Below are 12419 nucleotides of genomic sequence, written 5' to 3' on the forward strand. Positions count from 1 at the left end.
ACCACCAGTGACCAACATGCCAGCTGCACAGCCCACACCGCACATCTCAACCTCTGCCGCCGCTAAGCAGCCCGCGTCTTACAGGCCGGCGGCTGCGGCGACGACAGCATCCATTACACCATCGATGACCTCGTCATCGCAGTACAAATCTCAAACGACGACGTCGCCTCTGGTGGCGGGCAAAGGTGCTGCACCATCAGTGTCATCATCATACTCGGGTATGATGTCATCGGCTGCTGCACCGACTCAGTCGTCGTCCAATGAGAGTGCCTCGTACAATGAGGCCGAGAACGCCCTTGCCGAGCTGCAGAATGCCATATTTGCAAAGGAGGAAGAGCTGCAGATGGCGCAGCGAGATTTGGAGGCACAGTTCTCGTTGCTGACGAATGATGGTGAGTCGTGTGCGTGTGTGTGTGTGTATGTGCGTGCGTGCGTGTGCCAAACTACCCTTTTCGGTGACTGTTTCAAGATTTCATTTGGAGTATTGGACACACTGAGCATTGCAGCCTCCCTGAGCCGACTCCTGTGAACAGCATTCGGCCGAGTCGGCGCGCACAGGCTCCAAGTACAGTGCTTCTCAATGCAATCCGATCGTGTGTGAGTCAAGCGTGCGCCCTGCACTGGGGAATGTCCCAGTGTCTACAGAGATCTAGGTCTGCACAGTGCCCGGCGTGGCGTACGGTAAAACCTGTCAATGCGACCACCTGGATAAGGCGACCACCTGTCCAAGAAGACCACTTAATCCAGCACCAAGGAATGCCATTTCCAAGTCAAATGACCCTGGATAAGGAGACCACCTGGTAACAGAGACCACATTTTGCAGGTCCCTTGAGCGGTCGTCTTACACAGGGTTTACTGTACTTGACCTGTGAGTTGGATTTCATTGAGCAGCATTGTAGTCAGATTTTGTTCATTCATTGTGTCACAAGTAAGCTGAGCACAGATATGCAACCTGTACTCACATTATAATTATTGCCTATCCGCTTCGGCATCAGGAGAATGAACAAGTCGAGCTCCGTAGCTTTCGCTCAGGCCGTTCAAAACGGGGGTAAAAAATAAAAAATAAAATCACATGATTGAAGTAGAAGAAATCACTTGGAAACGAGTTATGAAGCAACTATCCACGACTGTAACAAGATAATATTTATTGGCCCAGTATCCGAGAAATCACATTCATTAGTCTAGATCACCGTTCACTGTTCATTGTGCTGCTGTTGTTCCTAGCCTCCTCGTCAAACTCATCGTCCCTGCATAGACGTTCCAGCGCCGCCAGCAACCCCGCGACAACAGACGGCGGTGCAGCGATGGGACACCTGCGGCAGCCGTCTTCGCTCGCCTCCGTCTCCGTGGTGACGGCGTCCTCGGCTGGACAGCACTCGCTGGATAGTGTGTCTGTAGGCAGTAAGTGATTACTTTGAGTGTACACATGCAGGCGGACCTCGCTTATCCGCTCCTCTTTTATCCGGATCCCTCGCCATCCGGAAGAAAATCGTTGGTTACCGATTTACAGCATATGCCATGCATACATACAGTATGTGTGTTCGATTATCTGGTTCCCTCGCCTGTCCGGATGTAACATGATTGTATTGCTTACCAGGGAGTAGATATTTTAGTGTAATTTTATTACTCGGGGAGTAGGCAGTTTATTACCGAATTTTCCCCATTAAACGTACACGTCTCCCTTACTAGTACGTCCCCAATTGTAGTACATGTTGGGTGTGGATCGAAAATATAAAAGGACACGTCTCTAATAATAGTACATGCCGGAATGATGTGATGGGCATTAGTGGGGTACAGATACCAGGGTCCACCTTACTTCGCTTTTCTTACCCGTTCATCATCTTTGTGTCTTTGTACACTGGTTCTTACCATGGTTGGGTGTATTTACAGCCTTACAGCATCATTATCACGAGTTGTTTGTCACCCAACCCAGGCAATCAATCTTCCCAGAAACAGTAAAAGTTACACGTCTCCAATACTAGTACAGTCTCCTATAGTAGTACAGGTTTGACCACCTTTGAAAAAATAAAAGTACTGTATATTTATTGGGGAAAATACAGTATTTTGAAGTACTGTCCCCACACTGCGTCACAGGAATAAGCGACTCATTGTTCTTTGCCAAATATGGATTTGCGTGAGTAATGCATGTGAGTACACTGGGATCAGCAATGCACTGGTCCCCACCGCCTGCACGGCCATGCGCTTATGCACAGGTGGCTGCGTGAGGTGCGGATGGTATAAATTACGCTGTTGCACAATCAGCTCTAACGATGTATACGTGTATACGTGTGTACATTGCTCTACTAGGCGGTGGCCGTCACTCTATCGGCAGCAGCGGCGTAGGCGGCCCGACCAACATCCAGCGGGCCGACAGCATGGCCAGCATCTCCAGCACGCTGTCACGGCGACAGGCCGGTCGCCAGGAGCAGCAGAAGCATCAGCACGAAGAGGAGAGCCTGAGCGGCATCACGCACGTCCCCTCCGGCCTCAGCAGCAGCCACGTGGCACTGAATCCCACCAAGGAGAGTAAACAGGGCAAGCAGCCTCCACCGGCAAAGGCGCCCAAGCCACCGAAGAAGAACCCCGTCGACGATGAGCGCAAGCAGCATCAGAAAGAAGGTGAGAGCTGCTGCATACGTACTGAGTGCGTTCGATTTGCCCACGAATCGATGTTGAATCCATTCATGAATCGCCCCTGGCTATTCACACCACCCTATGTGAATAGGGTGAATGGATTCCGAGCCGATTCCAGGGCGCGTGACATGAAATCGAACGACGAGATTCCATTCATGAATCGATTCATGGCAGTAATCGAACACACTCATTGATGGGGCTTGCACACTCCAGAGTCTTCTTGCTACTTCCAGCCTTCGTGCAGGCGAAATTTTCGAAGTACACGATCCACCATAGCTGCCAGTTTATATAATATGTTGGTATGAAGGCATGAGGTGAGAAAAGCTTGATAGAAGATTGCATGCAGAGGGAACTAAGGCGTCTTGATGGGTGTATATGCAGTTTTTCACATAGACAATCTCTCTCCCTCTCTTCCCCAGGTCTGGAGTTGGTTGCACAGCTTCGCAAGCGCTACCAGCTGTCGCCGCAGAACTCCAACGGCGAGATTCTCGCCGCACACAGAGCGTCATCATCGGGCAGCACTGGCAGTGGAACAATCACCGACAGCCAAAGAGAGCAGCTGGCACATCGCCTGTCGTTCCGTGACGGGGTACGCGTGACGGACGCAGCGCTGTCCGATCGCACGCTGCCCAGCGCGACGAGCACGTTTGCCCAGGTCGCGGCGCCCGACCGGCCCGCCGCCGTCGTGGACAATCGCATGCGTACGGATCACGCAATGCCAGCAGACACCACAACAACCCTGCCTGCGGCGCATCGACAAACCCAAGCGCTGACGGGCTCGTTGCCGGGTGCCGGACAGCAGCGTGAGAGTCAGGTTATCCGTCAGAACATGCTGCATGACTTGTACGGCGAAGACAGCTCGGACGAGGACGACGGTGATGACGATGGTGCGGATGATGACGTCGGCGGTGACAATTACGCCGAGTACACCAAGCGCGACACCGGCATCACAGTCCACGACGCAATGGCTCTCGGTATCATGGCCAGCTCTGTGTAGCTGAAACCAGCTCTGACACCCGACCAGCTGTCCGTACACTGCCTGGTGGATGCCCGATATCCACACTGTCCATGACGTATTGGCACCAGGAATAATGGCCAGCTCCTTCTAGCTGTCAGGCGCTCAGGCCTTTGAACCGTAGTCCGTAACGTTATGTTGCCACTGTCCTCAAGCCAAGGACGTCTGATGGCACCGTCCATGACTCAATGCCAATGGCACTGGGAATAATGGCCAACTCCTTCTAGCTGTCAGGCGCTCAGGCCTTTGAACCGTAGTCCGTAACGTTATATTGCCACTGTCCTCAAGCCAAGGACGTCCGATGTCACCGTCCATGACTCAGTGCCAATGGCACTGGGAATAATGGCCAGCTCCTAGCTGTCAGGCGCTCAGACATTTGAACCGTAGTCCGTAACGTTATATTGCCACCGCCCTCAAGCCAAGGACGTCCGGTATCACCGTCCTCAACTCAATGCCAATGGCGGCGATTCTAGCGAGCTCTGTGTAGCTGCAACGCTCCGATATCTGAACAGCTGTCCGTGTATTGCCGCCACCGTCAGGGCGCTGCGTTCGCAGTGACGCTCGGCCTTGTGGCAAGATCCGCGGCGGCGGCGGCGGCGGCGGCGGCAGCTGCTTGCAAGCCGCATGCATTTGAAAACTTGAATCGTTTCCATGGCGGCGTCACGACAACAAAGGACATCACCATCGGACAGCGCCAAGGCACTAAGCAAGCTCGCCTGCCTCTAAATAGCAATGTTTATTTTTTTTACCAGTTTTACAGTATTCTGTAGAGAGAGAGAGAAAGAGAGTTTACCCTGTCTTCACATGCTTTATCTTGATTGTCTCAGCCAGGCAAGGAGACCTTCATCGTTCGGAATCTCAGGTCTCCTGGCTCTCCGTAGGACTATGTAAGGAGATGCATGCAGTTGATGTAATAAAATGCCGGTTGGTGTGTTGCAGCCGAGTTGTGGTCGATGATCATGCGCTGCGCGATGCCGTCCTCATGGCAACAGCACCCAGGGAGTCGCATGGCGGCAACACTGGCCCACTGCTGTGACACAGCACGGTCACCATGGTTACGTGTCCTGTGGGCTGCTGCCTGTAGGGATGACAGCACGCGGGCCGCTCATCTGACCCGGTGCTTTGTGACTCAGCCCGGTGTCACAATTAAATTGAGCTTCCCAGTGGAGAATTAACTTCTACAATACTCTGCATTCCTGCAACTTTACTTTATGATAATGATTCACTCGTGCTGCAGAAATTGTAACCATTGCCGATCGGCTTTGACACTGTGCATGCCGGGCTGGTGGGCAGCCCTTATGATTACGATGCGCTTATCTATGGAAGAAATAATGTAGGTGCTTTCCCCAACTTGTAGTCAGGCAAGTGTTCCGCAGTTTACCATGGTTTTCACGGCCATTATGGTTTCTTGCTTGCTCCCTCGTTTCTCTGCTGGTAATTATTTGGTGATGACCGTGACTCTGTGCTGGTTTTGGTTTCTGAAGCTTGTTCTGGTGGTTGTTTTCGTGTGTTGCCCGCAAGCGGCAGTCACGTCTGAATCTTACTTGCCAGGCTTCTCGTGTGTTGTGTGGTCGTCTGTATTATCTCTTCAATGGTATTGTTTGTTTGTTTTTGTTTGTTGTGTTGTTGTGTGCGGCTCATCCATCATTATCTTTGGCGGAGTTGAAAGTTGGCGCACGTTGGACCTGTGTGTGGTCAAGGTCTGGGACACTCACTTGATAAATGTCGAATGGGTGATCAAGCGTACAAAACCCTGCCCCCCCCCCCCCCCTCTTGGTGTTATCAAGACTGCAGAGTACAGAATCAGGGGAAGTATACCCTAAAATCAATTATTTTCACCAGTTGTAGTCTTCGGGGTGCTGAGTCGAATGGTCTTGGTCCGAGGAAGCTGAGACGCTCCCTTCCTCCTTTATTCCCAATCGAACTCGCGCACTTCCACCGAAACTGGGTGACTGCGCCCTACTAGATAGGGATTTGTATGGAAAAAGTCACTAAAAACGCCGTTTCGTGTTTATAAAAGCACGGATGACCGCGATTGGTCCATATGTTGTAGTCTTGTGGCCGCTGAGTCGACTGGTGTTGGTCCGAAAAGGCTGCGATGCAGCGTTCGGCCCTTATTCCCAATCGAACACGGTTGAGTGAGCGGTCACGTGCCTGCAGAGTACATCAAGATTCAACTCAAAGGTTCAAAGTAGGGAGTCGTAAGAGGCTTTTACGACTCCCTGGTTCAAAGGTTCAACTCGAGTGACATAAACGGACCCAAACAGGCTGTAAAATGAGCACGTGACCGCTTACTCAACCGCGTTCGATTGGGAATAAGGGCCGAATGCTGCATCGCAGCCTTTTCGGACCAAAACCAGTCGACTCAGCGGCCAAAAGACTACAACATATGGACCAATCGCGGTCATCCGCGCTTTTATAAGAACGAAACGGCGTTTTTAGTGACTTTTTCCATACAAATCCCTATCTAGTAGGACGCAGTCACCCAGTTTCGGTGGAAGTGCGCAATTTCGATTGGGAATAAAGGAGGAAGGGAGCGTCTCAGCTTCCTCGGACCAAGACCATTCGACTCAGCACCCCGGCGAAGACTACAACTGGTGAAAATAATTGATTTTAGGGTATACTTCCCCTTTAACTTACTTTGGAACTCGCGATACTTGTCGACTGACTGACTTGCGAAACTTTGGTTGCGATTGCTGCCTGGAGCTAGTGACAGAAGTGTCACGAGAAGAAGCAGCTGATGGGGGTACTGTGCATTGAGCAGGACTCCGTGCTGCTTTCTTACAGGTTTGCCGAGTGGACGGTTCGGCATTCTTCTTGTGTGCTCCAGTCGGCAGTCGTAATAGTTGGCATTTTGTGCTACATGTACTCCCGACCCCAGGGCCCAGGTCACGAGTCAACCAAGTGTTAGCCAGTCGGCAGGAAGGGCGAACTCCAACGATAGGAGCAGAACCCTTCTTCTAAAAGGTTTGACCCCATCCGGCCGCGGCCGTCGAGGTTCCTTCGATCCATTCAGTTCTCATTCCGCTTCCAAGCCGCTTCAACTAAAAAGTTATTTCAAGTAAGATAGTTTAGTTCAAGCAGGGAGTAGCAAAAATTACTTCCCTGGTTCAAGCGATCTTCAATATTTTCAAGTCGATCCGCGATCCATATCCGGTGGGAGAGTTCACTCTACGTAGCTAGCTACCGATCTGGCCGAGTGCACGAGTGTGAACTGTGAAGACCGGCGCGGTCGGGGGATCCGGGAGGCACCGAGGTCACCGGGTACGCGGGTCACGGGTTACGGGGGAGCCGCATCGTGTGTGGTGAGGACGTCACCATGGGCACAGCCTAGCACACGCCTAGCGCTAGCCGCGCGCTGCAGCGGCTTTCCAAGAAGCTCCATGATCCAGTACGGCCAGTCTGGTCCAGGCTCGAACTCGTCGCTGAAGTCGTGAAGACGAAGGACGGGGCGGGACCCTTCCACGTGCCGTTCGACACCCTTGGCCTTGCGAAGATGGCTGCCGCGCAAATACCGCGAAAAGGCAAAATATCCAAAACTCATTTTTGTTTGTTCCGCTTGTGTCACCGGTGGCCAAGCCAGCTGCGCTGGAGTAACAGCGGTGGTTGCTCCAGTTTGTACGAGCATAGCCTGCTTCCTCGGACCGAGTGAACATTGGAAAGTAATAGTTCAGCAGCATCCAGCTCCAGCTTTGGTTTCCGCCATCCGTCAAGTCAAGTCGCCGTGTGCACCCTTTCCGAATTCGGTATCGACGAGGCGTATTGTGGCTTTCCTCTCCGAGGCTGGTCTGCAATAAGCGACCGTCTTCGCCACTGGTAACTGCATAAGGAACTTCGCTTGGTGCTGGAGCGGAGCAAGGCAGCCCGAAGAGCGACTGAAACTGGATGCGTTTCGAAAAAAAGGGTGAACGGAGCAAGCTTCGACGCCATTATACAAGTTTTTGCGGGGAACGTCAGCAACGCCGCTTGTAGCTGCCCTGCTAGTTGATGAAGCAATGACACAACAATGGAACCCATTCGGCAGCTGACGTACGGGATGCCGACTACGGTTCGAAGCAGAGTTCTGAAGTGAAAAGATGGTCCGTGGCAGCTGTTGACACGAACACTCCCCAGTTAAGAGTTCGACCTGTAAGTACAGAAGTGCAGCATGCACAAAATTAATGAACGTCCTTCACCGTACTATAAATCCCCTTTAGGGCCCGGTCACACATGCACTCGAAAGTAGCGTATACGCTGAAGCGAGGTCGCAGGAGCGAAAAATGGCATGGCAACGGCGAAAAGCGGAACTTCCGCTTCAGCGGAAACTCCAATCCGCTTCCTCCAAATTTTTTGAAGCGAGACTGTCGCTTCTGCGGATTCGCTTCAGCGGAAAACACCACGGTCTGCTGTGTATGGACTTGCTACGAGAAATTTGTATGCGTATGATGTCCATGCAACAAAAATGCGTGCGAGATAGTCATTGACCTCGTCTATTCTCCGTACCGTATGCACCACAGTCTCATTTTCCGCCAAAGTAGGAGTTGTGCCCTGTTTGTATGTGTGACCATACACACGTGGTTTCGCTGGAGCGACACCAGGCTCGCTGCCGCCGAACCTCGTCGCCGAAGCGAATCCCAGTGCATGTGTGACCGGGCTCTAAAATAACTGCACGTCTCAAATTATATCCAGTCCAGTCTTGCTTGAGAAGACTAGTATCAAGAGTAGATAAACAAGAGTGTGCAACTCCGCATCTCTCCTGCACAATCTGCAGATACCCCCGCCCACGGCGGAATTTTTTGTTGACGTCACCTTTTTTCAGAAGAACGCGCATTTCGCCGCAGCGCAGTGCGAGAGCACGTGCTGGGCACCGGCCTTGTAGTGTAAAGCCGGCCAAGAGCACGAGGGAAAACTTTCCGAAAGACTCGCAGCTCGTGCGTCGTCGAAAAGATTACGTCAACAAAAAATTCCGCCGTGGGCCTACCCATCCGCGAGTTGCATACTCTTGTTTATCTACTCTTGCTAGTATTTATAACATGCTAGTAACTCAATTGGATAGATCAATCACTGGGTGAACAATCTGGATCATTTGAAGAAGAACTCCCGTTATTGCTAACACTGAGAATACCAGGAGTCCCTTGGTGCTCGTCCTAAAGAGGGACAGTGGTGCATGTTGGGTGCTGGTCTACACTGGAAGGATATACGATGTCTTACAGTAACTCAGGGGCATGGGAAGTTAATCCAGGGTGGTACGATCAGCCATCTGTAGTGCAGTTTACTTGTTGAAAGGGGTGACTCTGCTGAAGATTTTCCAAATTTAGAGTCCAAATCAGCGCTTTTGATCAGCCCATTGCCGAATATGGAAGGTATGAGTAATGCATGTCAGTACGCTAGCGCTGGGATCAGCAATGCACTGTTCCACACCCCGGACGACCATGCCCAGGTGGCTGTGTGGGGTGTTTATCGTACAAATTACGTCATTGCGCAATGGGCTTATTGATTCATGGGGTACCTGGGGGCGACAAGTGGCACGGCTAATACGGTAGTGACCGTAGCGTGTCCGACGCCCCTGCAGTTAGTCCCTGTTTCCACTATCTTCTGGGCTCCACTTGCAGTGCTTTAACCCCGCCCGACATACTGGAGGGCTTTAAACATCGTCTGCAGGGCGGAGCTGAAAAACTGCCTAACGTTCTGTACCGAAACATGATATAAATCCCCACATAACAACAAGGACAATCGAGGCTTGTTAGTCGCTACTCTTGAGTTTCATACTTTCGCAATCATCAGGCAACATGGGGCCATGCCGGTGTACATGTACATGTATATGCCAGGAGAGGGTGGGTCTTGTAGCGCTGTATGAAACGCTGTGTGTGAATGTGGGGGCTGTATGTGTCAGGGCTAGCGCTGGTATTTTAGGCAGGAGGCTATAAATCCGCATCTAGTCGGGTTTAGTCACCCAGTTTCGGTGGAAGTGGCGCGTTCGATCAGACCATCTGGGACGAAGGGAGCATCTCAGCTTCCTCGGACCAAGACCATTCGACTCGGCACCCCCGAAGACTATGAGTAGTGAAATTTTGTTAAAGACACTGTATACTTGTTTTACCGTAGCTCTCTATAAGTTGCTGTATTTTGACATTTTTCCATTATTCCCTGTACTTACCCATGATGAGAAGGGAACGAAAACGTTCGGTTACTAAATTGGCTTTACTTGACTGTGGGGCCCGGATTGCGTCGGTGCTGACACTTTTTTCTTTTGCCACTGTAGACTAGTACACGTTTCCAGTTGACTTCGTTTCCAGTTGACCTTGGATAATGCAATAATTATAGAGTCTCTTCCAGTCTATGTAGGCATGTGCAGTTTCATTTTTTTTTAGGAGTACCTTTGCCAAAAAGTGTAGATGTTGTGTCCCCTGGAGGTATGGTATATCCCATTGTTATGTCCCCTGGTTTCTCGGCACTTGTGCCAGTGATTGTGAGACTCATCCACTCGTCCCCACTGTTAGCCGCTGCATCTGCCGCTATGGTTTACTGTAAGACCTGTATATATAACGAGGAAGCAAATCAAACGTTTTAACGGATGACATTTCTTCGTTATAATAAGATCCGTTGAGGCCGTACTGCTTCGTATATGCTGTGTGTGGATATGGCAGAATACTGCAAGATCGTTAACATATCTTCTCGTTAACCTATGAAGTTTGGACAATCGTTAAATTTGCGACTCGTTATAATAACATGTCTTACAGTACCGGGTGTTAGCGACCATCGTGAGTTCCCTTTGGGAACGGACACGATCCTTTACTTTTTTTACTTTTTATGTCCCCTGTTTTTTCTTGTTATGCTACTACAGTGTTACTATGTGCTAGTCTTGCGTTACCCGTTTCTGCAGGCATTGTGTTAGCAATGCTACAGCGCACCTTGCAAACTACATCACACGGCAATGAAGGTCTGGCCCGGACGTCACAAGCAACCTCCATCACCACCACCTGTACCACCAACACATCAATGACGACGACGGTGGCTAGCGCTGCACTAGGCTTGCCAATGCGGCGCGGCGCTGGCGGCGGAGATAGTGAAGCGCTGTGCAACATGCACGAATCGCTTTTCCGGCTCGGTAAGTCCGGGCCTGCTGGTGTTTCTCTTCACCGTGGTGCTGATGCTGCTGTCGCTACTGCGAGAATAGTTACGGTGAAACCTGTCTAAGATGACCGCTCAAGGGACCTTCAAAAGGTGTCTTTGTGACCAGGTGGCCTCCTTATCCAGGGTCATTTGACTGAGAATAGCATCCCTTGGTTTTGGTTGTAGTGGTCCTCTTGAACAGGTGGTCACCTTAACAGGTTTTGCTGTATTTTCAAAAGTCCATCGCAGATGGGGCACTATTCAAGAGAGAGCACTATTCAAGAGAGAGCACTATTCAAGAGAGGGCACTATTTTTTTGACATTAGGGTGCAAAATCCTGCATTCTGGGCACTGTTGACATTGTGTTTAAAAAGAGTGGCCGGACCGGCTGCTACACCCCTGACTATTCGAGATAGGGCACCACTACTCAAGAGAGGGCTCTCTAATCGTGCGCGCGCGATTGCGGTAGGTGCATGTGCGTGCTTGGTGTGCAGTAAAAACCACGGTGCAATCAAAAGTGGTCGTTTAAAGCCAGGTGGTCTTTAGAACCAGGTCCTGCACATCCCCGGCATATCAGATCGACATGTATGTACCGGTGCATGTACAGCATATGTACAGTAAAAACCTGTGACTAACAACCACCCCTTGGTGCCAGAGAAAGCGGTCTTTAGTGGCAGGTGGTCCTTAGTTAGAGGTTTGCACCGCACAACCATTATATGAATGTGAGACCGTCCCTGCCTGACGAAGTGGTCTGTAGTGCCAGGCTGGTCTCTAGTCACGGTGGTCTTTAGTTACAGGTTGTACTGTAGTACCAGGCTGGTCGCTAGTCACGGTGGTCTTTAGTTACAGGTTGTACTGTAGTACCAGGCTAGTCGCTAGTCACGGTGGTCTTTAGTTACAGGTTTTACTGTAGTACCAGGCTGGTCGCTAGTCACGGTGGTCTTTAGTTACAGGTTTTACTGTAGTACCAGGCTGGTCGCTAGTCACGGTGGTCTTTAGTTACAGGTTTTACTGTAGTACCAGGCTGGTCGCTAGTCACGGTGGTCTTTAGTTACAGGTTTTACTGTAGTACCAGGCTGGTCGCTAGTCACGGTGGTCTTTAGTTACAGGTTTTACTGTAGTACCAGGCTGGTCGCTAATCACGGTGGTCTTTAGTTACAGGTTTTACTGTAGTACCAGGCTGGTCGCTAGTCACGGTGGTCTTTAGTTACAGGTTTTACTGTAGTAGCAGGCTGGTCGCTAGTCACGGTGGTCTTTAGTTACAGGTTTTACTGTAGTACCAGGCTGGTCGCTAGTCACGGTGGTCTTTAGTTACAGGTTTTACTGTAGTACCAGGCTGGTCGCTAGTCACGGTGGTCTTTAGTTACAGGTTTTACTGTAGTACCAGGCTGGTCGCTAGTCACGGTGGTCTTTAGTTACAGGTTTTGCTGTAGTGCCAGGCTGGTCGCTAGTCACGGTGGTCTTTAGTTACAGGTTTTACTGTACTCTTGTTGACAGGTGTGGAGTATAGAATAGGTTCATGCAGGGAAGGCACCCATGAGTTTCACACCTCACTCACGTGCATGCAGCGCACCCCTGCAGTCACTCACTACAGTTAAACCTGGTTTAAGGGACCACCCCACGGTGCAAGCAAAAGCGGTCGTTAAAGCCAGGTGGTCTTTAGAACCAGGTCCCACAG

The 12419-nt window shown here is 50.9% G+C and overlaps 2 protein-coding genes across 3 annotated transcripts in view; both read left to right on the forward strand.

The window, feature by feature from the left end:
- LOC135827298 (serine/arginine repetitive matrix protein 2-like) overlaps positions 1 to 5192 on the forward strand; it is a 36958-nt gene extending 31766 nt beyond the window's left edge. For both annotated transcript variants that reach the window (XM_065339825.1, XM_065339826.1), the window contains 4 exons: positions 1 to 392; positions 1225 to 1401; positions 2308 to 2619; positions 3054 to 5192. The exon at positions 1 to 392 is cut by the window's left edge and continues 757 nt beyond it. In XM_065339825.1, coding sequence (XP_065195897.1) covers positions 1 to 392; positions 1225 to 1401; positions 2308 to 2619; positions 3054 to 3631 — 1459 coding nt within the window. In that variant the 3' untranslated portion in view covers positions 3632 to 5192. The remainder of the gene's footprint in view (positions 393 to 1224; positions 1402 to 2307; positions 2620 to 3053) is intronic.
- A 2030-nt stretch (positions 5193 to 7222) lies between these two features.
- The window catches only part of LOC135827530 (uncharacterized), a gene marked incomplete in the record, with an annotated part of 29556 nt that continues 24359 nt past the window's right edge, over positions 7223 to 12419 (forward strand). The window contains 2 exon segments of the mRNA XM_065340012.1: positions 7223 to 7777; positions 10473 to 10736. Of these exon segments, the coding sequence (XP_065196084.1) occupies positions 10526 to 10736 (211 nt within the window).

The sequence above is a fragment of the Sycon ciliatum genome, chromosome 11, assembly GCF_964019385.1.
Source record: "Sycon ciliatum chromosome 11, ocSycCili1.1, whole genome shotgun sequence".
NCBI lineage: Eukaryota > Metazoa > Porifera > Calcarea > Leucosolenida > Sycettidae > Sycon > Sycon ciliatum.